This window comes from Molossus molossus, unplaced genomic scaffold, assembly GCF_014108415.1.
Source record: "Molossus molossus isolate mMolMol1 unplaced genomic scaffold, mMolMol1.p scaffold_m16_p_4, whole genome shotgun sequence".
Taxonomy (NCBI): Eukaryota; Metazoa; Chordata; class Mammalia; order Chiroptera; family Molossidae; genus Molossus; species Molossus molossus.
The window spans coordinates 39,488,698-39,516,023 of record NW_023425377.1 but is presented as its reverse complement, the minus strand read 5'-3'; the positions used below and the strand labels follow the sequence as shown (position 1 = coordinate 39,516,023).

The following is a 27,326-nucleotide window of genomic DNA, read 5'->3' as shown; positions in this document are numbered from 1 at the left end:
CATTGGTCCAATTTACTGTGATTGTAATGCTTACATTCCTTAAAATGGCAGAGTGACTTAAAAAGTCATACTTCATCATGCATTCATTGACTTATTCATAAAATGTTTGTAATTTGCAATAGAGGAAAGACTGAAACTATTATCAGCCATTATATGTTATTTGTTGGCCATATGTTTGTTTGAAATGGCCGTGGCTCAACAGAACATGGCTCATAGACAAACTATGTTGTAAATTGGCACTAAAAACCCACCTAAACAGGTAGGCATATGTTAAGAAGTTAACATGAGCCAAAATATTTTAATATGAACCAGGTTACATAGACTGTTGGATCCCAGCTGCCTTTACAATGAGACCTTCATTTGCATGGCTTCTTCATTTTTTTCCCCAAACTAATTTTTAACCATAGATCATGTGTATACATGGTACAAAATTCAAAAAGTACCAAAGAGTTTATAAGTATCTTCCTGTTCCTGATTCTCAACCACCCATTCCCCTCCTCTACCCCCCAATCATTCACACTGTAACTAGTTCCAGAGATATTAATGCATATAGTTTTTTCTTTCCTTTTTATACATTTCATAAACTATTTTTACACATTTTTTTCCATTTAGTAATATATCTTAAAGGTATTTCAATGTCAGAGGATAAATAGTTTTCTCATTCTTCTTAATGACTGTGTAGTATTTCAGTGTATAACTGTACTGTAATATATTAATCAGGTCCCTGTTGATGGACACTTGGCTCTTTCAGGTCCCTGGCTATTACCAGCTGTGCTGCAGTGACCTTTCTTGTAATTTATGTTTGTGTATGTCTGCAGACGAATTCCTAGAAGTGGAATTGTTTGGCCAAAGGGCATGGTCATTTTTTTCCCTAAGGGAATGGGCTTTTAAAATTTTAATAGATGTTGTCATACTCTCTTCTATAGTGCTTATCAGTTTATATTCACCAACAGTGTATGAGCTTTGCCTCTTCTCCTATGTCTTCACCAACAGAATATTATCAGAATATTTGATGTTTACCAAACTAATAGGTTTAACTTAGTTCCCCCCAGCTTTATTGAGATATAATTGACATATAACTTAGTTTAAATTTGTGCTTCTCTTGCCTTAGATGGTTTGGCTCAGTGGTTAGAGTGTCAGCCCGTGGACCAATGAGTCCCATGTTCGATTCCGGTCAAGGGCATGTACTTTGGTTGTGGTTCGTCCTTGGCCCTGGTAGGGTTGTGCAGGAGGCAACCAGTTGATGTTTCTCTCTCTCCCTTCCTCCCACTCAATATGATGATAAATAGAAAAATATCCTTGGGTGAGGGTTAAATTAAAAAAAAAAAAAAATTGTGCTTTTCTTACCATGTTTGAAGTTGAGTAGTTTTTATGTTTAAGAATAATTTAATTTCTTTTCTATTATGTCTATTATGTCCTTTGTCCATTTAAAAAATTGAGTGGCCCAGCCGGTGTGGCCCAGTGGATAGAGCATCATCCCATGGACTGAGAGGTCCCAGTTCAATTCCCAGTCAGGGCATGTGCCTGATTTTCGGGCTCGACCCCCAGTAGGGAGTGTGCAAGAGGCAGCTGATCAATATATCTCTCACATTGTTGTTTCTATCTCAAAAAAATAAAACATATTTAAAAAATGAAAAATAAAAAAATTGAGTGGTTGGTCTTTTACTTATTAATTTGTAGGAGCTCTTTCTTTATATGTTAAGGAAATAAGTACTGCAAATATAATTTGTCGTGTGTCTTTTAATTTGTTTATTTTTTGGTTTTTAATACCATATAGAAAAAAAATTTAAAAAGTTTGTTTTTCTTTATTGATTTTTAGAGAGAGAGGAAGCGAGAGGGAGAGAGAGGTAGAAACATCAATGAGAAACTTCGATTGGCCACCTCCTGCATGCCCCTCATCGAGGACCAGGCCCACAGCCTGGGCAGGTACCCGGTGATCTCTTGGTGTATGGGTTGATGCTCAAGCACTGAGCTATAGCAGCCGGGCACAGAAAAAAAAAAATTAATGTAGTAAGATTTACCTATTTTTTAATAGTCGTTTAAAGTTTTTTTGTGTATGGAATTTATGTTTCTTGTTAAGTTTACTCCTAGATAAATTTTGGTGTCATTGTAGATGGGCTGTTTTCTTCCAATATTTTTTCTAATTAGTTGATTGTATTAAAAGGCTGTTGATTTTTTTTGGCTTCTTTGTTTCATTCTTTAATGGGAATTCTTCAGGTGTTTACTTATTAAGAATGATATTGAGAATATATTCTAATCATTTAAAGAGGGGTTCATATATTCTTATTTCATTAAGAATTTTAATACAAGCCTTGACTGGGTAGCTCATTTGGTTAGAGTGTTGTCCTTATACACCAAGGTTGTGTATTCAGTGTCCTGTAAGGGCACATAAAGAAGCAACCAGGACTTCCAGTCAAGATGGCGGTGTAGGTGAACGAGGTATCACGTCCTCCCACAACCACATCAAAGTTACAACTAAACTACAGAACAACCATCATTCAAAAACACCTGAAATCAAGCTGAATGGAAGTTCTACAACTACGGAATTAAAGAAGCAGCCACATTGAGACTGGTAGGAGGGGCGGAGGCAGATGGGCTGGTCCCACACCCACGTGTGGCGGATAAAAATCAGGAGGACACCTCGGCTGGGTAGGTCTTTCCTGAGGACTGCGGGGTCCCCATCCCACACAGGCACCCAGCTCAGGGTTTTAGTGATAGGAAGAGAATCCCCATCACTTCTGGCTGTAAAACCAGTGGGAACTGAGGCTGCTGGAGCCCCCAGGCAGTTCCTCTTAGAGGGCCTCAGCATGGACTAACTTGGACTCCCTCTCCAGTCTCCAGCATGGGGGAGGCAGCTTGAAAGGCACTGGAGACATATGGGGAAGAACTGAGTTGTTTGGCATTGGAGCGAGGGCTGGAGAGGCAGCTTTCTCCTGGACAGACTTGCTGTCAGAGGCCTTTGTTCCTTTGGTGAGCTTTTCCCTGGGGCGGCAGAGGGCCACCATATCTGGGACTCCAGCAATCTGGCTCACACTGTTTGCCCCACCCTGGTGATTCCCTGTCCCACCCAACTTTCAGGCCCACCCAAGCTGTTCCCAGTTGCTTTACCATAGGATTGACCTGTCTTGGATCCTGCTTCAGGTTTTCCTAAATTCTTTCAAACAAGCAGCATCTGGTCTCAGCTAGCCCCATACCTCCCATTAAGTGATACATAGAAACAAACACAGGGAAGTAGCCAAAATGAGGAGACAAAGAAACAGGTCCCAAATGAAAGAACAGAAAAAATCTCCAGGAAAAGAGCTAAGAGAAATGGAGATAAACAACCTAACAGATGCTGAGTTCAAAACACTGCTTATAAAGATGCTAAATGAACTTAGTGAGAACCTCAGCGAACTTAGTGAGGGCCTTAAGAGCATAAAAAAGGACCAGTCAGAAATGAAGGAGGCACTAACTGAAATAAAGAATAATTTACACAGATTCAATAGTAGAGTACGTAAAGCCAAGAAGCAAACCATCGATTTGGAATATAAGGAAGCAAAACACACCCAATCAGAACAGCAAAAAGAAAAAAGAATAAAAAAAAAAAAATGAGGATAGTGTAAGGAGCCTCTGGGACAACTTCAAGCATGCCACCATTCGCGTCTTGGGGGTGCCAGAAGCAGAAGAGAGACAACAAGAAATCGAAAAGCTGTTTGAAACAATAATGGCAGAAAACTTTCCTAACGTGGTGAAGGAAACAGATATACAAGTCCAGGAAGCACAGAGAGTCCCAAACAAGATGAACCCCAAGAGGCCCACACCAAGACACATCATCATCAAAATGCAAAAGGTTCAAGACAAAGAGAGAATCTTAAAAGCAGCAAGAGAAAGGCAGCTAGTTACCTACAAGGGAGTTCCCATAAGGCTGTCAGCTGATTTCTCAAAAGAAACTTTGCAGGCCAGAAGGGAGTGGCAAGAAATATTCAGAGTGATGAAAAGCAAGAACCTACAACCAAGATTACTCTATCCTGCAAAGTTGTCATTTAGAATTGATGGCCATATAAAAACTTTCCCAGACAAGAAAAAGTTAAAGGAGTTCATCACCACCAAACCGTTATTATATGAAATGCTGAAGGGTCTTTTTGAAGAAAAAGATAAAATATATGAACAAACAAAATGGCAATGAATACATATCTGTCAACAATGGAATCTACAAATAAAATGAACAGGTAGAACAGAAACATTCTCCTAGATACAGAGAACATTTTGTTGGTTGCCAGATGGGAGGGGGTTTGGGGAAATGGGTGAAAAAGGTGAAGGGATTAAGAAGTACAAATTGGTTGTTAGACTGACAAACCTCAAAGGGAAGGGGGGATGGGGGGTGGGAAGAAATAAAACAAAGAACTTATGTGCTCATCTGCATAACCAATGGTCACAGACAATAGTGTGGGGAAAGGCAGGAGGGGGGCAGGAGTGGGGAGGAGGGACTCAATAGGGGAAAAGAAATGAGGAACATCTGTAATACATTCAACACTAAAGATAAGTTTAAAAAAAAAAAAAGAAGCAACCAAAGGCCCTGGCCTGTTTTGCTCATTGGTTAGAGCATTGGCCCATGGATCACCGAGTCCCAAGTTTGGTTCCCGCTAAGGGCATGTACCTCAGTTGCGGTTTGTCCCTGGCCCGGGTTGGGGTTGTGTGGGTGGCAGCCACTTGATGTGTCTCTCTCACATCGATGTTTCTCTTTCTCTCTTCCTCACTCTCTTCCTCCCACTCTATCTGAAGATAAATGCAAAAATGTCCTCAGATGAGGATAAAAAAAAAAAGAAGCAACCAATGAATGCATAAATAAGTGGAACAAAAAAATTGATATTTCTTTCTCTCTGTCTCTAAAATAAAAAATTTTTAAGAATTTTAATATATATTGAATTCATCAAATATCTTTTCAGAATTTACAGAAGTCATTATATGAAATTTTTTATTAATATGATAAATTATATCAATATATTTCCTAATATTGAACCTTCCTTGCATTCTTAGAATACATCCTATTTACTCATGGTGTTTTGTCCTTTCAGTGTTTGCTAGGTTTTGTTTGTTTATTTATTTATTTAAATTCTAACCTGAGGATATTCTTCCATTTATCTCCAGACAGAGTGGGAGGGAGGGAGAGAGAGAGAGAAACACTGATGCGAGAGAGACACATTGATTGGTTGCTTGCTGCATGACCCTGACCAGGGCCGGGGACCAAACTGCAAACAAGGCACGTGCCCTTGACTGGAATCGAACCCGCAAGTCTTTGGTCTGTGGACCAACGCTCTAACCACTGAGCAAAACCAGCCAGAGCAGGTTTTGTTTATTAAGATTTTAATAAATATGAGATCAGTGTCTAGTTCCATTATTATGTGCTATCTGTGTGGGAATTTGGAGTTAATGTTATGATAGTTTATAAAAATAACTTGGAAATGTTCTTTTTCTGTGCTCTGGAACAGTTTAGTATTAGAGTTAACGTGATGAAAGGTTTTGTAGAATTCCTCTATGAAATGATTGGGAACTGTTACCTTTTGGTGGTGTTCTTAGACACATTTTTCTTTTAGAGTTGTTTAATTGTTCAGATATTTTTCTCTTCTGGGGTCAGTTTTGATAATTTTTACTTCTCAGAGAATTGTTTTACCTATATTTTAAAATTTGAGTAAACTTTGTATTTGTTTAAAATTTTTGTGTAGCCCTGGCCGGTTTGGTTCAGCGGTTAGAGCGTCGGCCTGCGGTCCTGAGAGACCCGGGTTCGGTTCCCGCTAAGGGCACGTACCTCGGTTGCAGTTTGTCCCCAGCCCTGGTCGGTTGTGTGGGTGGCAGCCACTCGATGTGTTCCTTTCACATCGATGTTTCTCTCTCTCTCTCTGTTCCTCTCTCACCCTCCCACCCTACCTGAACAAAAAAATGGAAAAATGTCCTCGGGTGAGGATAAAAAAAAAAATAAAAAAATAAAATTTTTGTGTATGTTTTAAAATTTCTTTTTTTTTTTAATCTCACCCGAGGACATTTTTCGATATTTTGTTCAGATAGGGCCGGGGACAAACTGCAACCAAGGTACGTGCCCTTAGCGGGAACCGAACCCGGGTCTTTCTGGACCGCAGGCCGACGCTCTAACTGCTGAGCCAAACCGGCCAGGGCTTAAAATTTCTTTTATGTGGAGTTACTTCCGTGTTGTCATTTCTTCTTTTGTTTATCTGTACTTTCCCTTCTTGTCTTTTTTTTTTTAGTTTTAAATGGAGTAACCAATTTTCTATTGTATAAATTTTTTCAGATACAACTTTTCGATTTATTAGTTCTACTATGTTTCTCTTTCCTAATTCACTTACATCTGCTTTTCTCTTTATTTATATTCTTTCCTGTTCTCCTTAAGTTTATTTTGTTTTTATTTAGGTACCTTCTTATTAGGTGCTTAATTTATTTTGATTCTATCATGTTCATTAATTTAAGGTAATTTAAATATTTAAAATGTTTACTCCGGCCCTGGTCATTGTTACTCAGTAGTTAGAGCAATGGCCCAAGAACCAAAGGGTCGAAGGTTTGATTCCTGGTCAAGGGCATGTACCTGAGTTTCAGGTTTAATCCCCTTCCCTGGTTGGGGCCATTGCGGGAGGCAATTAGTTGATACATCTCTCTCACATCGATGTTTTTTTCTCTCTCTCTTCCCCCCCTTTCTCCCTTCCACTCTCTCTAAAAATGTCAATGGAAAAAATATCCTTGGGTGAAGATTAAAAAAAAAAAAATACACACACACACACACACACACACATAATGTTTACTCTGATTATTGCTTTAGTTGTATCCTATATATAGTACTTATTACATTATTAACCTTTATTTTAGTTATTGTTTTAAAGAATAGTTTATTGATTTTTATTGTTGTTGTTAATCCTCAGCCAAAGATTGAACCTACAATCCAGGTATGTGCCCTTGACTGGGAATGGAACCTGAGACCCTTCAGTATGTGGGCCAGGGTTCTAACTACTGAGCCACACTGGCCACAGCTAATAGTTTATTGATTTTTAGAGAGAGAGGAAAGGAGAGGAAGAAAGAGAGAGAGAAACATTGATATGAGAGTGCAACATCGATCGGCTGCCTCCTGCATTGCCCCCTACCAGGGATTGAGCATGAAAATTGGGCATGTGCCCTTGACTGGGAATCAAACTGGCAACCTCCTGGTACACAGGACGAGGCCCAACCTACGGAACCACACTGTCTGGGGCTTGACTCAAGATTTTTAAAAAGAATTTTTAACCCTGCCAGTGTGGCTTAGAGGATTGAACGTCATCACATGGACTAAGAGGTCCTGATTCTATTTCTGGTCAGAGCACATTCCCAGGCTGGGGCTCAATCCCAGGTGGGGGATGTGCAGGGGGCAGCTGATCAATGTTTCCCTCTCACATCAATGTTTCTATCTCTCCCTCCTTTTCTCTCTAAAAAAAAAAAAAAAAAAAAAGTCAATAAAACATATTAAAAAAAAAAAGAAAATTAAAAAAATTTCCATGTAGTACTTTTTACTACTTTTGTGCCCTAGTTTATTTATTTTTTAAAATATATTTTTACTGATTTTTATTTTTGGAGAGATAGAAACATCAGTGTGAGAGAGAAACTTCAATTGGCTGCCTCCTGCATGCCCCCTACTGGGGATCAGCCTGCAACCTGGGCATGTGCCCTGGCTAGGAATCAAATGCAGACCTCTTAGTTCATGGGATGATGCTCAATCCACCGAGCCACACTGGCCGGCTATCTATCTATCTATCTATCTATCTATCTATCTATCTATCTATCTATCAAACTATGTTTTTTCTTTATTAATTTTATAAAGAGAGGAAGGGAGAGGGAGAGAGAGAGAGAAACATCAATGAGAGAGAACATCTATTGACTACCTCCCGCATGCCCCCCTCTGGGGATTGGACCCACAACCTGGGCATGTGCCTTAACCGGGAATCGAACTGGCCACCTCTTGGTGCATGGGTCGGTGCTCAACCACTGAGCCACATCGGCTGGGCTATTTATTTATTTTTAATCCTCACCTGAGGATAGGTCTTTTTATTGATTCTAGAGAGAGAGAGGAAGAGAGAGAGAGAAGCATCAATTTGAGAGGAAACATCAGTCAGTTTGCCTCCAATATGTGCCCTTACCTGGGATCAAACCTGCAACCTAGGTATGTACCCTACCGTGAATTGAACCTGAAACCCTATGGTGCTCGGGACAATGCTCTAACCAACTGAGCCACACTGGTCAGGGCTGTTTTTAATTTTATCAGAGAATGTTGTCAGTACCATTTCTGCTTTTTGGGATTTATTGAGATTTTCTTTGTGGGCTAATATATGTTCACTTTCTGTGAACGTTTTATAGATATTTTCAAAGCTATATTCCTATTTTCTGTCATGTGAGGATACAACAAGAAGTTGGCTGTGTGCAGTCTGGAAGAGGGCTCTCACCAGCACCTGACCATACTGACACCCTGATCTTAGATGTCCAGTATCCAGGATCCATTCGAATCCTTCAAGGAATTTGCTGAATTACTCAATGAAGTTGAAAATGAAAGGATGATGATGGTACACAATACTAGTGATTTGTTGATCAGACCCCTGGAAAATTTTCAAAAGGAGCAAATAGGCTTCACCAAGCTAGGTGTAGGCCTGTTTTGTGAGCCTCAATATGTATTAGTCCATGGGATGATGCTCAATCCACCTAGTGTCATGTACCCAAGATAGTCTGCCGGAACTAAATGTAGCAACTTGACCAAGCATCTGGCCCTTGTAGGACTAAGAACACACCATTCAGTGATTATTATCTGGAATGTCATGGCAAATAGTTTGGATTCAGGATATGAAAGTAGCAAGTTATGAGAAAAAAGAGCAGACTAGTGGAAGTGCTCCCACTACCTGATACCAGTCAAGTTCACATGGGCATTTTTTTGAGTGGTTGACATTCAGGCAAAATCAGTTCTCTGGATAGCCCAACAATTCTGGATTCCATTTGTTGATTTGGAGTCTCATTAACATAAATACTTAATTGGAAAATTATATAGCCCTGGCCGGTGTGGCTCAGTTGGTTGGAGCATTGTATCATACTCTGAAAAGTTGTGGGTTTGATTCTGGATCACGGTGGTACCTAGGTTGTTCGTTTGATTCCCTGTTGAGTGTGTGCAGGAGGTGACAGATGGATGTTTCTTTCTCTCCTCTTTACCCTCTCTCTAAAATCAATAAGTAGGTCCTTGGGTGAGGATTAAAAAAAGAAAGTGAGAGAGAGAGAGAAGTATATAATAGAAGGAGAGGAGAATCTTTAAAATCACAAGTGTAGTATGAAAATAATGAACTACTTGTTAAGTGACATGCTGATTGTTACATAATACTGAATAAGGAGGATGAAGGACAGATAATATAAAAAATAAAATAAGAGCTATATTCTTAGTTTTTAGAGTTTAAAATAGATCAATTAGTTCTATCTTTTAACCTAGGTATTTAAGCCCAGCCAGTGTGGCTCACTGGTTGAGCATTGACCAATGCAACAAGAGTTCACTGGTTCGATTCCCAGTCAGGGCACATGCCCAGATTGTGGGCCTAATCCCCAGTGAGGAGCATGTAGGAGGCCGCTAATCAATGTTCTCTCTCATCAATATTTTTATCTCTCTCCCTCTCCCTTCCTCTCTCTCTAAGATAAAAAAAAAAATTTATGTATTTAAGTAGAGTACATATTGTTACTTTTGTACGCTTAATCTGCCATGGATTAAGAGATGTGAATTAAAGTATCTAACAACATTTTTGTTTTTTTAATTATGTTTCTTTACATTTATATTTTATTTTTTCCATTATCATTTATCCCCTCTATGCCCTTTTCCACCTCCACCTCCCTCCCAAAATTACACGTTTCAATTTGTCCTGTATTTCCTGTCATTTCCGCCTCATTGATTTCTTTTTAGAAAGAGAACTGCTATATTTTATCTTATTTTGATTTATTATATATTTTTTATTCATCTTAGAAAGAGGAAGGGAGAGAAAGAGAATAAGAGAAATATCCATCAGTTGCCTCCCGCACGTGCCCTGACTGAGGATGGGACTCAAAACCTGGGTATGTGTCCTGACTGGGAATTGAACCTGCCACCTTTTGGTGTTTGGGAGGACACTACAACCAACTGAGCCACCTGGCCAGGGCCTGCCACATTGATTTTTTTTTTTTGTTAATCCTCGCCCAAGGATATTTTCCATTGATTTTTAGATAGAGTGGAAGGGAGGGAGGGAGGGAGAGAGAGAAAGAGAAACATCGATGTGAGGATGTGAGAGAGACACATCGATTGTTTGCTTCCCAAGGCAACTGGAGCGGGGGATCAAACCTGCAACCCAGGTACATGCCCTTGACTGGGAATCACACCCAAGACTCTTCAGTCCCAGGGCTGATGCTCTCTCTAATTGCAGAACCAAACTAGCCAAGGCATGATTTTTGATGCTGCTGTTTGTAGTATAGATATTCACAATTAGTCTTCATTGTGGATATACTTTATAATTGTAAATTTACCCTTTTGATATCTTAAATTTTTTTTTTTTTTTTTACATTTGCCTGTGTCCTTTTATTTCCAATTGTTGAGGTTTGCTTTGTGATGCATTGTAAAGTATTTTCTTTTAATTGTTTGGATTTAGGCTCTTTCAATTAGAAAGACATTTGGTCTTATAAAACATGACAGAACTAATATACTTTTTTCTCCCTTAATTTAAATCATGATATGGATTGTTTTTTTTTGCTTAATTTTAATTGTGTTTTATTATTTTTAAATCCTCACCTGAGGATATTTTTCTATTTATTTTCAGGCAGAGAGTGAGAGAGAGAGAAACATTGATGTGAGAGAGACACATTGATTGCCTCCCAGACGACCCTGACCAGGGCTGGGAACTGAACTGAAACCAAGGTACATGTCCTCGACTAGAACTGAACCTGAGGCTCTTTGGTCCGAGGGCTGACACTCCAGCCACTGAGCCAAACCCACCAGGGCTAATTGTGTTTTTCTTTACTTAATTGTGAATGTTTTAATTTTTGTTTTGGTTCTTCTAGTGCATATTATTATACCTGTAATTTTACATAGCAGACTTAGTCCTCTGTTTCTTTAGATGGCATTTAGATAACATTTCTTTATATAGGTCTCCCCACCAAGCAGTATTAGAATTATACTTCCAGTTCCGTTCACTGTACAATTTTGGTTCATATTTTTAGTTTTAGTACATATATTTTATACCTTTAAATGTGCTTACATCTGTAATATTTGATCTTTTCAGCTTTCAAGATTTTTTAGAACTTTCCTCTATCTTCCCCATTTCCTTCCCTTTTTTCTTCAAACCTTTTAATAGTTTATAACACTTGCATTTCATTCTATGACTATAATCCCCAGAATTGTTTTATTAATTTTATTTATAAACTTATTTTTATTGTTGAATGTATTAGATGTCTCCCCTTTCACCCCATAGACACCTTCCTCCCTGCTCCCGCCCCTGTCCTGCCACCTGTCACTGTTGTCTGTGTCCATTGGTTATGCATATATACATAGAAGTTCTTTGGTCTATCTCTTCCCGCCCTCCCTCCCCCCTTCTCTTTGAGGTTCATCAGTCTAACAACCAATTTATACTTCTTTTTTTTTTTAATCCTCACCCGAGAACATTTTTCTATTTTTTGTTCAGATAGAGTGGGAGGGGGAGAGAGAGAGAAACATCGACGTGAAAGGGACACATTGAGTGGTTGCCACCTGCCCAACCTAACCAGGGCCAGGGACAAACTGCAACCGAGGTATGTGCCCTTAGCGGGAACCGAACCTGGGTCTCTCTGGACCGTAGGCCGACACTCTAATTGCTGAGCCAAACCGGCCAGGGCCAATTTGTACTTCTTAATGCCTTCACCTTTTTCACTCATACTCCCAGTCCCCTCCCCTCTGGCAAGCAACAAAAAGTTCACTGTATCTATGAGTTTGTTTCTGTTCTGCTTGCTCATTTTGTTTGTAGATTCAGTTGTTGATAGATGCATATTAATTGCCATTTTATTGTTTATATTTTTGTTCTTCTCCTTCAAGAAGACCCATCAACATTTCATATAATATTGGTTTGGTGGTGGTGAACTCCTTTAGCTTTTTCTTATCTGGGAAACTCCTGATATGGCCATCGATTCTAAATAAAAGCTTTGCAGGATAGAGTAATCTTGGTTATAGGTTGGTCCTTTTCATCACTTTGAATATCTCTTGCCACTCCTTTCTGGCCTGGTGTGGGACAGGGTCCTCTCACTCCTCAGGGAGGACTTTCACAGCTGAAGTATTACTCCTGATTTTTATCCTCTATATATGGGTGTGGGACCGGCCTGTCCGCAAGTCTGCCCCTTTTACCAGTCTCCATGTGGCTTCTTCTTTAATTTTGTGGTTGTAGGACTTCCATTCAGCTCGATTTCAGGCAGTTGTGAATGATGGTTATTCTGTAGTTTAGTTGTAATTTTGTTTTGTTTTTAAATTATTTTTATTAATTTATTTTTGTTACAGATGGTTCTCCTTTCCCCGCCACTGACATCCTCCTCCCATTCCCACTCTGCCCTGTCCCCAGCCTTGTTGTCTATGTTCATTGGTTATGCATAATACATATAAGTTCTGTGGTTTATCTACCCCCGCCCCCCCCCCCCCCCGGCACCCCCTCTTGAGGTTTGTCAGTCTGTACTCTACTTCTATGTCACTGGGTCTATTTTGTTCATCAGTTTGTTTAGTTCATTATATTTCACAAATAAGTGAGATCATGTGATATTTGTTTTTCTCTGCTTGGCTTGTTTTGCTTAGGATAATACTCTCCAGGTCCCTCCATGTCATTTCAAAGGATAAGAGATCTTTCTTTCTTACTGCTGCATAGTATTTCATTGTGTAAATGTACCACAGCTTTTTTATCCACTCATCTACTGATGGACACTTGGGCTGTTTCCCGATCTTAGCTATAGTTATTTTGATGTGGTAGTGGGAGGAGGCGAGTACTGCGTTTACCTACTCCGTCATCTTGACCGGAAGTCTCCCCAGAATTGTTTTAAATGTATTTCTAGAGCTGAGTGAATTTATTAACCACTGCCAATACCTTTGGTATGGTTTCTCTATTCATATATTAATTATTTATATTTTACCCTTTTAAATAAAAGTTTCCTCAAGAAGAATGATGGGAATTATTCCCTGAATTATTGCATTAAAAACTTTGTTTCACCCTGGCTGATTTGGCTTGGCAGTCAGAATGTCGGCCTATGGACTGATGAGTTGAAGGTTCGAGTCCAGTCAAGGGCAGGTGCCTCAGTTGGTTGCAGGTTTGATCCCTGGCCCCAGTCAGGGTTGTGCAGGAGGCAACCAACCAATCAATGTGTCTCTCTCACATTGATGTTTCTCTCTCTTTTTCTCTCTCCCTCCCACTCTATCTGAAAAAAATCAATGCAAAAATGTCTTTGGATGAGGGTTAAAAAAATATTATGTCTCTTGCATTAATTTTGGACAACAGTTTAATTTAGGTATAGCATTTTTTTGCATTTTCATTTCCTAAATTCTTGATAAATATTGCTCCTCTGACTTCTATTTTGAATGTTGCTGTGTGGAAAGTTGAAGTCAATCAGATTCTTTTCATCTTTATAGGTGAATTGATCTTACTTTTTCTTTAAATGATTTTTTTCCCAGTGGTTGTATAGACATGGTTGAATTCTTACCATCTATAGATTCAAATATCTTATTTCTGGAAAATATTATTGAATTACATTTCTAAGTTTTCTGTTTTGTTGTTGTTCTTTTATTGATAATTATCTATGTATTAGATTTACTTTGTTTGTTATATTTATTATTTTCTAATTCTGATAAACTGTTGTTAATTTCTACTTTATGTTGCCCATTTTCTCAGTTCTGTCCTCTAAACTGCTTACTGGGTAGTTAGTGGTGTCTCTTCTGCCTTGGGCTGTTTCCAGCTTCCTTTTAAAAATAATTTTTAATTTTTTGATTATGGTTCATACACAATATTATATTCGTTTCAGGTGGACAACATAGTCATTAGATCTACATGGAATGGTTTTAGAAAGCCTGCACTTTTAGCTAGTTCAGGGCCTCCTGGTAACAAGTAGCTCGAACTGTAAAAAAAAAAAAAATCTTAGAAAGAAGGGACAGATGCTCTTCACCATCTGCTAAGTTTTACTGTTGAGTCATACTCCTTCTTTATTATGTTTCAGATTATCAGAATTCCCCTTTGAGGTTTTGCTTTTCTCCTTTTCTATCCACTCATACAACTTTTTTTGCAGAAATTATTTTACTTTAATTTGAATGTGTATTGTTATGCATGTTTTTAATTTGTGAATTTAAAAATAATATTTTGGAGATTATTTGGTTTTGTTATATGGAAGAAAGGTTATGGAATTGCCTCCTTATTTTCAGAGTAGGTTGTATATTCTTTTCCTAAGCAAGAATTAGGAGTAAATCTTGTGTAAATGGTTTATTAGGTTTCATGATATTTTATTAAATGCAAATATTAGGTGGCTGTTGAGGGAAATGTATAAAGCTGAGGAAAATACAAATTTAGAGGGTCTTTGGATATGCCCCCTTTTTTTACACTGTACATGGATATGGTAGATGCATTTTTTTTTTTTGAGCAACATACCTCTTAGAATGTGAGTGCTCTGTGTTTTTTTTTTTTAATCCTCACCTGAGGACATTTTTCCATTTTTTGTTCAGATAGAGTGGGAGGGAGAGAGAGAGAGAGAAACATTGATGTCAAAGGGACATATCGAGTGGTTGCCACCCGCACGACCCAACCAGGCTGGGGACAAACTGCAACCGAGGTACATGCCCTAGGCAGGAACCGAACCCGGGCCTCTCTGGACCGCAGGCCGACGCTCCAACCACTGAGCCAAACCGGCCAGGGCTGGTTTGTTTTTTTATAATATGTTTTTAATTGACTTTTTTTAAGAGAAAGAAAGGGAGAGAGAGAGAAACATTGATGTGAGAGAGAAACATCGGTCGGCTGCCTCCTGCACGCCCCCCACTGGGGATCGAGCCCACAACCTGGGCATGTGCCCTGACTGGGAATCAAACTGGGACCTCTCAGTTCATGGGGTGACGCTCAATCCTTTGAGCCACACCAACCAGGCTGGGTGCATACTTCTAGTCCAAGATTTGAGGAGCACTTCTGAGTATGTCCAAATCATCCATTTGATCCACTTGGCTCTTGGGAAATGGCAAGGGATTCTAAGTATCACTGTGGACCTTTTAGGATAACATGGTTATAAACTGTGGCCACAGGGCTCAAGAACTTGGGCTGTGACTGACTGTGCCCACCTTACTTCTTGTTATTATTAAGCCGTTTTCCCCAGGAAGTGTGTATCATAGTGTTACCCACAGCAGGTTATCTATTTGTCAGGTGTATGTGTGTCAGTCTCTAGTCCTGGCACATGGGAAAAGGTAAGGGCTGTTTTTCTGGGAGATAGTCAGTGGAATCTTAGATTCTCAGGGCTTGTCACCTATCATTACATTTTGTAAAGTTTGGCCAGAAGCGGTAGTGGTAGCAGTACATGCCATCAGTGACCTTTTATTCTGTGCCTCGTGCTGTGTCAAGTGCTTTTATAGTCCCTATTTCATTTTTTATTAGAATGATTACATGAAGTAGAAGATTGGATAAAAAAGCTGTGGTACATGTACACAATGGAATACTACGCAGCTGTAAGAAAGAGAGATCTCACTCTTTGAGACGACATGGAGGGACCTGGAGAATACTATGCTAAGGGAAATAATCCAGTCAGAGAAAGACACGTATCACATGATCCCACTTATTTGTAGAATATAACAAGCACAATAAGCTGTCGAACAAAATAGACCCAGAGACATGGAAGTAGGGAACAGACTGACTAACCTCAGAGAGAAGGGAGGTGGGGGAAGCGGGAAGAGAGAAACCAAAGGACTTATATGCATATATGTATAACCCATGGGCACAGACAACAATGCGGTGAAGTGGGGGATGTCACTAAAGGGGAACAAAGGGAGGGGCATCTGTTACTACTTTCAACAATAAAGATACATTAAAAAAAACGATTATAAGAGCTTTTTATTATCCCCATTTTACTGATGAGAAAACTGAGGCTCAGTTAGATTATGTGGGAGTTAAATAGTTGAGTTGGGATTTAAATCCAGGATTTTCTGGCTCAAAAGCACGTGCCCTTAACGAGTACTGTATTACTGTCTCTCAGAGGTGGTGAGTAGTCTTGTAAGTCTTCTAAAGCTAAACAAGAATAAGACATTATAGATAAACAATAAGAATTATCATTATACATCATTTAACACAGCTTAACTCTGCGTTTGAATAATTAAAACAGACTTTCACATTTGACTTGTCCCTTCCTCTCACGTAGCTTAGAGAATCGGATTATAGTATTCCCCCTCATCTGTGGACACGACATTCCAGGACTCCAGTGGACGCCTGAAACTGTAGATAGCACTGACCCCTATGTATCCTATGTTTTTCCTATACATACGTACCTCTGATAAAGTTTATTTTATAAATTAGGCATAGTATTAGATTAACAACAATAACTAATAATAAAATAGAACAATTATAACAATATACTATAATAGAAGTTATGTGACTGTTGCCTCTTTCCCTTTGATAACCGATCCGATGACCGAGACAAGCTACTAAGTGACTAGTGGGCAGGTAGTATACACAGTGTGGATATGCTGGACAAAGGGATAATTCATGTCCTGGGCGGGATGGAGTGGGACGGTGTGAGATTTCATCACACTACTGAGAACAGTGCACAATTTAAAATGTATGAATTGTGTACTTCTGGAATTTTCCATGTAATATTTTCAGGCCGTGGTTGACCACTGGTAACTGAAACCATGGAAAGTGAAACTGTGGGTTTGGGGGCGGGGAACTGTATAAAATAAGGGGTAGAAGAGTGAGTGTTGCTTTCCCACTGATAATTCCATACAAGGTTAAATGGATTGTACTTGAATTTCCTTCCTTTTCCTAACAAAAAACCTTTAGGCGTTAAATGTCAAAATGAAAATTTATCCTGAATAAATAAAGTGGGTTCTGGGATAGGAACCATTATGAACTACATAAAATTACTTAAAATAATATCTTCCATATTTCTCACTTTTAACATGGAAATGCGCTCTTGTGTCATTTGGTGATCCAAAAACAGCGCAACTAAGATCAGATTTTTTTTGGGATGGGGTAGTGGAGTTAAATATTTATTTCTGTGGCTGTAACGGGGACTGCCTTGTGAATTCCACTGTAACTTTGTGATTAATGGGACCTTACCTTAGCGTCTTACCAAGTATTTCTGCCTTCTGGGTACAATAGAGACAGACTCTCCTATTGTTTGTAGTTACCCTCATAAAAATCTGAAAGCAGGAAAAGAAACGTTCTTTTCCTCTTAGGACAAGTTTGCCTTCTGCTTTTTAAAATTAGATTTGCACTTTCCCTGTAGTGTGAAGACAGAGCCCTCCAGGTCCACACTTACACCTGTGGCTGGGTCTGCGGCCCTCCACCTTGAGGTGGGGTGCTTTCTCCTTGAACCGCCAATGCTGGGCAGTGGCAAAAAGACCCTGAACGGGCAAGCCATTCTTTTGTTTCACTCTGGCTGTCAATAAAAATAGTCTTTCATCCCCTCCTGTCTTGCCTGAGAGATGGTGTAGGGAAGTTGTTCATTTCTGCCAGTGTGGCTTAAGACACACTCAGAAGACATCCTTCCATTGCCCTGTGGTGGATGCCTTAGTTAACAACCCCGTCACTAAAAACAGAAGGGCAGTGCTGCAAGGAAAGTGGCTCCCAAGATTTGGGGCTGGGTAGTGAGTCCAGGGCACTGGATTGAAGGGAAATTATTCCCGGGCTATTTTGGAGCGTCTAGTCCTGAGGACAATTAAACAGTCCAGACAGGTCACTGGGTGAGACCAATTTCCTGCTTTGTTTATTTGAGCCTGATTGTTTTCACCATCGAGCAGCAGGTCATGGTCCTGCTACACCGTTACCCGAGCTCTGCAGAGAGCAGTCCCTTTCATATTTGGTTTCTTCAGGCTTCCCTAAGGATCCTAGCTTGTCTTTATCTCATTGGATTGCTCTGGGGTCTCTCTCAGGTCCAGGGCAGAGGGCAGAGTCAGTAATCACTTTCAACTTCATCTATACAGGCATTTGGCTTTATGTCCCGAGTTGCTCTACAAGCAGAGAAGATGAATCATCACCCGGAATGGTTCAATGCATACAACAAGGTAATGAAATTGCCTTATTTTGGGATCACCTTAATTATAGAGTTTGGGAAACCTCTTTCTACCTTGTCATCCTGTGCAGCTAAGTGTCATTGGGCTTAGGAAAGTATTCTCTATTGTTTTCCTCAGCATCCCTGTGTATTATTTCAATTTAGTAACAAAATTTCATATCCTCTCAAGAGAACAGTGACCAAGCCTTTTATTTTCATGTTTGTCTTCTATTAAACTAATATGAAAGTTGGGTCATTTTGGCTCCTGAATTAAATTTGAATATCAGCCATGCAGATAAAATTTTGAACCCTCTTAAGGTAAACCATTGAAGAAAATGGAAGCAAATAAGAAAGATAGTGGCCTTATTTATCTAATTGAGATAAATTTGCTCAAGAACTGTGTTTAAATAATAACTATTTAATAAATGCTATATCCTTGGGGGGAACTGACCTTCTTACTTAAGACAAGGAGCAGACTGAAACAATTTCATCGAGTAGTTTTAAGAGGGCACAGTGAGAAGAATCAGTCCCCGTCAAGAGTGTCCTTGCCTTTATGGCTGTACCATTCAGAATTTATCTAGATTTCTGTGGGGGCTCTTTTTTTTCTCTTTGAAAGTCCTCTTTGAATAAAGAGAAAATTTAATGATATTTATGTAATTTTTTGGATAAACAGAACATGCAGGTACCAGGATATACTTTTCTTTCACAGTTGCTTCTCCTTGCCCATAATTTTGCCTTTGCCTTTTAATTATTTGTCAAGAAGCAAGAGACTATTCTTCCACCCACCCCCACCTCACTTTCCTAATTTGGAAATGGGTTTTTTTAACGTTGCTAAGATACTACATTTGATAGCTTAGTTTTTCTCAGTGGCCTGAAAATAGTGGGTATAATTAAAGTAATGAGAGTTCAAATGGAATCTCAGTCTCTCTCTCTCTTTTTTTTTTTTTTTCAAGAGACAAGATTTGAGATTCTGGCAGTTGAATTGCTGTTCATATGAGAGACCCTTTTTATCCCGGGGCAGCTGCTGGGCCCAGCCTGAGTCGGACTGTGCCCCTGAAGTTTACTGGGTTTTGGAAATGCTGTGTTTATTCATGTTTTCTAAATCATTTAATCTACCCAGTTCTTAAATATGAACATCGGATAATAGATTGATTTCTGAACCACCAAAAGAGAATACTATGAATCACAGTTCAGGGTTTTAAAAACTGCTTCTCTCTTTCTTAGGTCCAGATAACTCTCACCTCGCATGACTGTGGTCAGCTGACCAAAAGAGACGTGAAATTGGCCAAGTTTATTGAAAAAGCAGCTGCTTCTATGTGATTTCTTTCAAAATGCATGTAAAATCTTATTTACATCTTAGGTGCAATGTATTTTGAGGGTGATTTACATGAACAAATTAAGTTTAAATTTATACCATATTTTGTAAAATCAGTGCTTAAATACAAAATGATTTACATTGAGCCTGAGGTATTCTTCATTATATCTAAGGTCATATAAAAGGCAAACCAGCCTAGGTAATTATATTAATAATACAGTATTGAAAAAGAGAAATAGCATTTTTAGAGACCAGAGATTGGGTTGGAGGAGCATTCACATGTTTTATAACCCAGCAATTCAAGCGGTTATGGTGACTTTACAAGTGCATTGTGTTGGAGAATAGTTATAAGGTAGACAAAGAATGATAAACTGTAGGTAAAGGGTTATAACCATCTATAACAATTCTTATGAAGCTAATGTTGATTTGGACTTTAGCTGCTGTTATTACTTAATTAGTTAATTGGATTATAATGTCACAAAATTGGGTGCGCTATCTTGTGTTTCTTTCTTTCTTTTAGGCAGATAGTTGAAGGGAGAGGACAAGTGTTTTGTCTATGGCTTCCAGCAAGGTGGGACAACATAAGGATTCACAGTCATAAAGGACCAACTTGCCAGGTCCTTATTTGAATTACTGAGTTAAGGAGGATCCAAGGGTCATTTTTTTGATCACTTGCTTGTTGTGACCTTTGAACTGAAGGTCTTTAGCCATTGAGCTAGGAGCTACTTGGGTATTATCCAGTAATGAGCTCTGTTTACTCTGTGTGTCACTAACAGGAGTAAAATGGAATATAAAGTTATCTATTATTTAAAATTGTACTAATAGCATTCTTTGAAGGAAATGAGGAATGTACTTATTAATGAGCTTAGAATGTAGATTAAAAGAATGTATGCATATATATTTATCCAAGACACACATGTGAATCCCTGGAGCATTATCGTGGTTGGATTTAATAGGGATCACTTCTGTAACCCACCTCGCTTCGGAGGCCAGAAAATTCACTCTGCATTATAACGAGCAAACCTTCCCCTCCCAACTCCATGCCAGCCTCCAATCTGAGAAGCCCTATGGTAACATGACAAAGAGGCCAAACCTACTGGAGCTAGTTCCTGGCTGGTTCTGTTGGCCTGGAGAGGCAGGTACAGTCAGTTTGCCCTGTGGGTATGGAGTGTGCAAAGAGGGAAGAGGGAGAAGGCCACCCACACTCTGTGGCTGCCAGGAGATCCAGAGCCTGGGTGCTAGAACCTCTGCTTCTAGAATTCTTTTAAAGGAAAAGGCAAAGCTGTGGGTTTTTATAAACTCTTATAGATTTTGAGGGACTTTGTTTTATTACCAAATAGTTTTAGTTCAGTACTTCATTTTTTTACATGAATTTTTACATATGAAACTATTTTAAAAGAATGAAGAGTACGTTGAATCCCTTATGTATTACTGATCATCTAGATTTAGCAATTACCTAGATTTAGCCCCACTTACTTCATATAATCCCTCATTTTCTTCTTCTTTGTTAAAAGCATTTAAAAGCAAATCCCAGCCCTTGCCTGTTTGGCTCAGTGGTTAGAGCATTGGCCTGAGGACCAGAGAGTCCTGGGTTCAGTTCCCGCTAAGGGCACATGCCTCAGTTGCAGTTTGTCCCTGGCCCCGGTTGGGGTCATGTGGGTGGCAACCACTCAGTGTGTCTCTCTTGCATCAATGTTTCTCTCTTCTCCCCTTTCTCCCTCCCACTCTATCTGAAGATAAATGTAAAAAAATAATAATAATAATAAAAAATTTTTTTAAATAATAAAAGCAAATCCCTGGTAGCATTTCATTTTATCCCTACACCCTTCAGTAAACATCTCTAGAAAATATGGTCATTTTCTTGGATAAACCAGAATGCCATTATTATACCTAACAAAATAAACCATGATTTCTTGGTGTCATCTAATACTTGGGCAAAATCAATTGCCCTGAAGGTCAAGAATGTGTTTGGACAGTAATTTTGTTCTAATCAGGATCCATATGAAGTCTACCCATTACATCTGGTTGTTGTGTCTTTTTAATCTTTCAATCTAAAGCAAGCAAGCTCCCCTCTTCTTTCTCCCTTCCCCCTTTCCCATGTCATTGACTTATTGCAAAAACTGGGTCAGGGTTCCTGTAGAATATTCTACCTTCTGGATTTGTTTGTTTGTTTCCTTATGGTATAATTTGTTTCACTGTACCCTGAATGGAAACCTTTCCCCCTCTTAAGTCTGAGATGCTAAACTGTTGGCTGTTAACATATACCACATATAACACACTAGAGAAAGCAGGATATGGCTCATAATTGCCATATCCTCATAATGGTGAAGACCTGAGAATGTAGCCTCTAATTAGCATCTACATGGGGGTTTGACATAAGGTTCCTGTTAACAGTGTTGCATCTGCTGGAACTCAGAAACTTGACTATAGAGAATCAAAGTTCCCATACTGACTATGGAAATACTCGTTGTGGTAAATTCCAGTAGAATGAAAATGAGACCTCAGACTTGCTTCAAGTAACTGACATTTGAACTTAAAAGAGACGTTGGCAAGGTTGGGGGCCCCCATCTTCCCCTGTGTTCCAAATCTTTGTGTGATGGCACTGGTGTCTCTGATGTGGTAAGTTTAATTTTTCCTCCGTTCTCTTTCTAAATGATCGCTGGAGTAGAGAAGAGTTAAATAGACATGACCCCTTGAGTGACCTCCATAGATAACAAACCAGGCAAGCACATTTGACAAGTGTCCTTTTCTAAAATGAAGTTAATGAACGTTCTTTTCATAATGATTATTTTCTGACATTGAGAAGATTTAGGAAATCTTTTTTTTTTTTTTTTAATCCTCATCCGAGGACATTTTTCCATTTTTTGTACAGACAGAGTGGGAGGGAGAGAGAGGAAGAGAGAGAGAGGGAAACATCGACGTGAAAGGGACACATCGAGTGGCTGCCACCCGCACGACCAACCAGGGCCGGGGACAAACTGCAACCGAGGTACATGCCCTTAGTGGGAACCGAACCCGGGTCTCTCCGGACCTCAGGTGGACGCGCTAACTGCTGAGCCAAACTGACCAGGGCAATTTAGGAAATCTTTTGATATATAGACTGGGCATGATTTTTACATTTTTGCTCTGGACAAAAAGCAGCAGCATGTATATTTTTGAACACAAACCTTTATTAGTATATTGAAGTATTGGACGACTAGTATTGTTATGAAGCTGTCTTTATACTGTCTAATTTAGCATTCAAAAATAAACTAGTTAAGCTCTGTAACTTTCAGTTTTGTAAAATTTCCTTCCAAACAGCAAGAGCTTTAACAGGGTTTGGCTATCATCTGTGAGCTTTGTGTTTCAATGCCGGTTACTTGGGACTAGTAAAGCAATGACTCTGGCCAGAAGACTTGAGTCACTAAGTTGCCATGTCCGCTGACTGCGGACTTCCCCTGCTGTGTGCAGCGGAGGTAGTGCCCACGTCGAGCAGAGTGCGAGCTGTTGCTGAAGGGCAGGAGAAGCGCCCCTTTGGCTTCTCATCCCAGGAGGCCCACATTTCCATGAGAAGATCTGGATGATTTCAGTAGACTCTGATAAGCTCGTCACTTCTGATTCCACTGACCAGCTGGAGTTCCATTTCCAAACGAGATGCCATCATCAGTGATTTCAGAAGCCGCATTTAGCTGTGGTTGGCTGTGCTGAAGCAGTGTACTGAGAACTTCTGGGCTCTCTCTGCTACTCTCAGCTGGCCATCTTTCCAAATTTTTATTTTTTATTTTATATCCTCACCCGAGGACATTTTTCGATATTTTGTTCAGATAGAGTGAGAGTGAGAGAGAGAGAGAGAGAGAAACATCGATGTGAAAGCGACACATCGAGTGGTTGCCACCCACACGACCCAACCAGGGCTGGGGACAAACTGCAACCAAGGTACGCGCCCTTAGCGGGAACCGAACCCGGGTCTCTCCGGACCACAGGCCAACGCTCTAACTGCTGAGCCAAACCGGCCAGGGCAAATTTTCATTCGACCACACAATGTCCTTTTTTTTTTTAATCCTCATCCGAGGACATTTTTCCATTTTTGTACAGACAGTGTGGGAGGGAGAGAGAGGAAGAGAGAGAGAGGGAAACATCGATGTGAAAGGGACACATCGAGTGGCTGCCACCCGCACGACCAACCAGGGCCAGGGACAAACTGCAACCGAGGTACATGCCCTTAGCGGGAACCGAACCCGGGTCTCTCCGGACCGCAGGTGGACACTCTAACCGCTGAGCCAAACCGGCCAGGGCTCAGCTGGCCATCTTTCCTCATGCCTCCAAGCATCGTGAAGAATTCTTTCCTTATCCTCTTCTCCATTTCTCCCCCAACGCATTGTTTGGTACCGAAAGAGGAAAGGCATAGAGGTATACAATTGGGGTCCCTGGAGATGAAATTTCACTACACTCAGCTACTTGAATGAGCATAAGGATCCCTGGCCATTCTTTTGTATATTCATAGAGCACACACGTACAGAGGGCCTGCAAGGGGATTTGGCACATTGATGTATTGAGGCAGGTGGAAACAACTGATTCGGGCTCTTTCAGAGCAGCTGCTCCAGGAGGCCGTTGTGGGGATGCTGGACAGGAGCCTAGAAGGCTTAAGGGGGCGTATGACCAAAGGAGGTATAGGAGGAGCTGAACCCTGAGGGAGAGAATGTAGACTGAGATGATGAGACTGAAGTTTGAATGTTGGGGACATTAATCAAAGTGATTCTTTTTTTTTTAATACGTTTTTATTGATTTTAGAGGGGAAGGGAGAGGGAGAGAGAGAAACACCAATGTGAAAGAGACACATTGATTGGTTGCCCCCCACCCAGCCCTGACTAGGGCTGGTGACCAAATGGCAACCGAGGCACATGCCCCTGACTGGAACTGAACCTGAGACTCTTTGGTGTGCAGGCTGACACTCTAATTGCTGAGCCAAACTGGCCAGGGCTCAAAGTAATTCTTTTTTTTTTTTTATCCTCACCTGAGGACATTTTTCCATTTTTTTTTTTGTTCAGATAGAGTGGGAGGGAAAGAGAGGAAGACACAGAGAGAGAAACATCAACATGAAAGAGACACATCGAGTGGCTGCCTCCCGCATGACCCATCCTGGGCCAGGGACAAACTGCAACCAAGGTACGTGCCCTTAGTGGGAACCAAACCTGGGCCTCTCTGGACCGCAGGCCGATGCTCTAACCGCCGAGCCAAACCGGCCAGGGCTCAAAGAGTTCTTAAAGCTTAACTGTTGATAATTTTAAATGGAGAAATTGAATAAATAAGATGTTATTTCCTGGTTTAGTTTAGTCTTGGTTGTTTAAAGAGTATTTTCCTACAAGGAATGGTCATATACACTTGTTTTAGAACATCTGGGACAGCGAAGGTGGTGTGTGGTCACCTCCTTTTTTCGTGGCTCAAGAACTTAGGTTTCCAGGAATTTGACCGATTTATTTATTTATTTTTTATCCTCACCCAAGGACATATTTCCATTTTTTGTTCAGATAGAGTGGGAGGGAGGGAGAGAGAGAGAGAGAGAGAGAGAGAGAGAGAGAGAGAGAGAAACATCGAAGTGAAAGGGACACATCGAGTGGCTGCCACCCACACAACCCAACCAGGGCCGGGGACAAACTGCAACCAAGGTACATGTCCTTAGTGGGAACTGAACCCGGGTCTCTCTGGACCACAGGCTGATGCTCTAACTGCTGAGCCAAACGGGCCAGGGCCAGGAATTTGGCCAATTTAGCCACTAAAGATTTAGTACAACACAGGGCTGTCTTGATTTGCCTTAAAAACCAAAGAGGCGCCCTGGCTGGTTTGGTTCAGTGGTTAGAGCGTTGGCTCACAGACCGGAGAGTCCTGGGTTTGATTTCTGCTAAGGGCACGTACCTTGGCTGTAGTTTGTTCCCGGTCCCGGTTGGGGTCTTGTGTGGGTGGCAACCATTTGATGTTTCTCTCTCACATCGATGTTTCTCTCTCTTCCCTTTTCCCCTCCCGCTCTATCTGAAGATAAATGCAAAAATGTCCTGGGTGAGGTTAAAAATAAAACAAAAAAAACCCCAAAGAGGCAAGGAGAAGGAGAATATATTAATTCCAAGAATTGAACAGAACAAAAAATTCTATTGCTCTTGTACCTAAAATGCCTCCGCACCATGTACTCATCATTTACACTCTAGGTGGTTCATCTGTGTACAGTCCATGCCCCCAGGTAGCCTTCTGTTTCTTATGTTCTAGCTCCAAACCCATCAAAACCTTTCCTTGCCCTTCCAGGTGCTTCCAGTGCTGGTGCGCCCTTGCTCTTAGAACCCCAGAGAACTTTGCTTTACTCTCTTCTAGGATTAACTTATTGTAACATATTATTAAGAGCCTTTGTCAATACAAGGTGGAAAAGCCCCACAATGTACAGAATGTAAAATGCTGACAGATTTAGGAGAAAATTACAGCTGAGTTTCAGCTATTAACACATTAGGATACCCAATAGCTTCCTGACAGCTAGTAGTAAACCCATCCCTGAGGGGAGCACAAGTTAACGTCCTTAGACTACAGGCCCTGATAGAAGTGGGCATTAAGACAGTTCCAGGAAAATAAAGGAAACCTAGGTATGAAAACTGAGCTACATGGAAGCAACCGAGTCAGCGTATAAAATGTGGCTCCTCCCCTTTTCTCCCATATCCTGACCTTTCACAGCTCTGGCTCCCCGCAGTGAGCCCAGGGCAGACTAGTGCGCCCCTAAAGGGGCTCCATGCCACCCTACAAGCCCATCTGGGACTCTGGACTAACAATCAGTTCTCTGAGCCACCTGTATCTTTTGAAAAATGGAGGGGTTCTTTCAGTTCATGTCATCACCCATGCCCCAGGTCTAAGTTATCTGCTTCCCTTTTTCTTACCCCCCACATCCAGTGTCCAGCTAAGTCCTGTCAGTTCTACCTCAACAGTCCTTCACATCTTTTCTCCTCACCTGGATAATTTTAGTGGCCTCTCGGCTTCCTTGACGTCCTCTTACCCCAGCCTACTTTATATCCCCATGCTAGATTCATCTTACTGAAACAGTTCTGACTATGATCGACCCCATGTTTGTGTTCTGTCTCCCCTGCTAGACTGTAAGCTCCTGATGGGCAGGATCTGTGTCCGAGACATCTTTGTATCTCCCATAGCGCACATATCAATAAATATTTCTTGAATGAATAACGTAAAAAAAAAAAAAGAGCCTTTGTCTGTCAGATGAGGGCACTTTGTGAAGAAAAAGGGGTTTTCATCTGGCCTATCTCTGGTGGCTCCCAATTTTAGCCCGGAGCATCTCAATTACTAGTTGCCCTTTGGCTGAACTGAGGTGCCCAGTCTCCTTGGGAAGAGAGGATCTGTGGATAGATTGGCTGGGGAGCTAGCCCCTCCAGGGGCCTGCGGACTAATAACATACTGGAATGCCCAAGAATGACCTCATAAAGCAGGGATTCTCCTAGTGAACCCTTCTCTGCAGTCTGTGGAATCTAAACGCCAAGGAAATCCCTAAACAGAGATTTTCTGTTGGATTATAGAAGTGAGGAATAAAAACTGAAAATTTGGAAAATGTCTCAACACTTATATCTCCCGATCCACACAAGAGCCACTTCTAATTCCCTGTTGGATAATGCATCGATGTTCCTCTGTGCAAGATTCAAGACATTTCAGTAAATATTCTGTTTCTATTGCTTGTTAAGAAATGTGCGGTAGCAGGGATGGCAGGGTGCCAGTGCTCTCGGCCTCTTCCCACAGGCACTCGTCCACTTCTCAT

The 27,326-nt window shown here is 40.6% G+C and overlaps 2 protein-coding genes across 7 annotated transcripts in view; both read left to right on the top strand.

Annotated features, from left to right (window-relative positions):
* PCBD2 (pterin-4 alpha-carbinolamine dehydratase 2) overlaps positions 1-20,333 on the top strand; it is a 96,500-nt gene extending 76,167 nt beyond the window's left edge. For 2 of the 6 annotated variants that reach the window (XM_036281895.1, XM_036281896.1), the window contains 2 exons: positions 18,170-18,250; positions 19,462-20,333. In XM_036281895.1, the coding sequence (XP_036137788.1) occupies positions 18,170-18,250; positions 19,462-19,557 (177 nt within the window). In that variant the 3' untranslated portion in view covers positions 19,558-20,333. The remainder of the gene's footprint in view (positions 1-18,169; positions 18,251-19,461) is intronic. The other 4 variants (XM_036281898.1, XM_036281894.1, XM_036281897.1 and 1 more) reach the window with 4 other exon arrangements.
* Positions 20,334-27,096: 6,763 nt separating this feature from the next.
* The window catches only part of CATSPER3 (cation channel sperm associated 3), a 54,471-nt gene continuing 54,241 nt past the window's right edge, over positions 27,097-27,326 (top strand). The window contains exon 1 of the mRNA XM_036281884.1: positions 27,097-27,222. Within this exon, the coding sequence (XP_036137777.1) occupies positions 27,122-27,222 (101 nt within the window). The 5' untranslated portion in view covers positions 27,097-27,121. The remainder of the gene's footprint in view (positions 27,223-27,326) is intronic.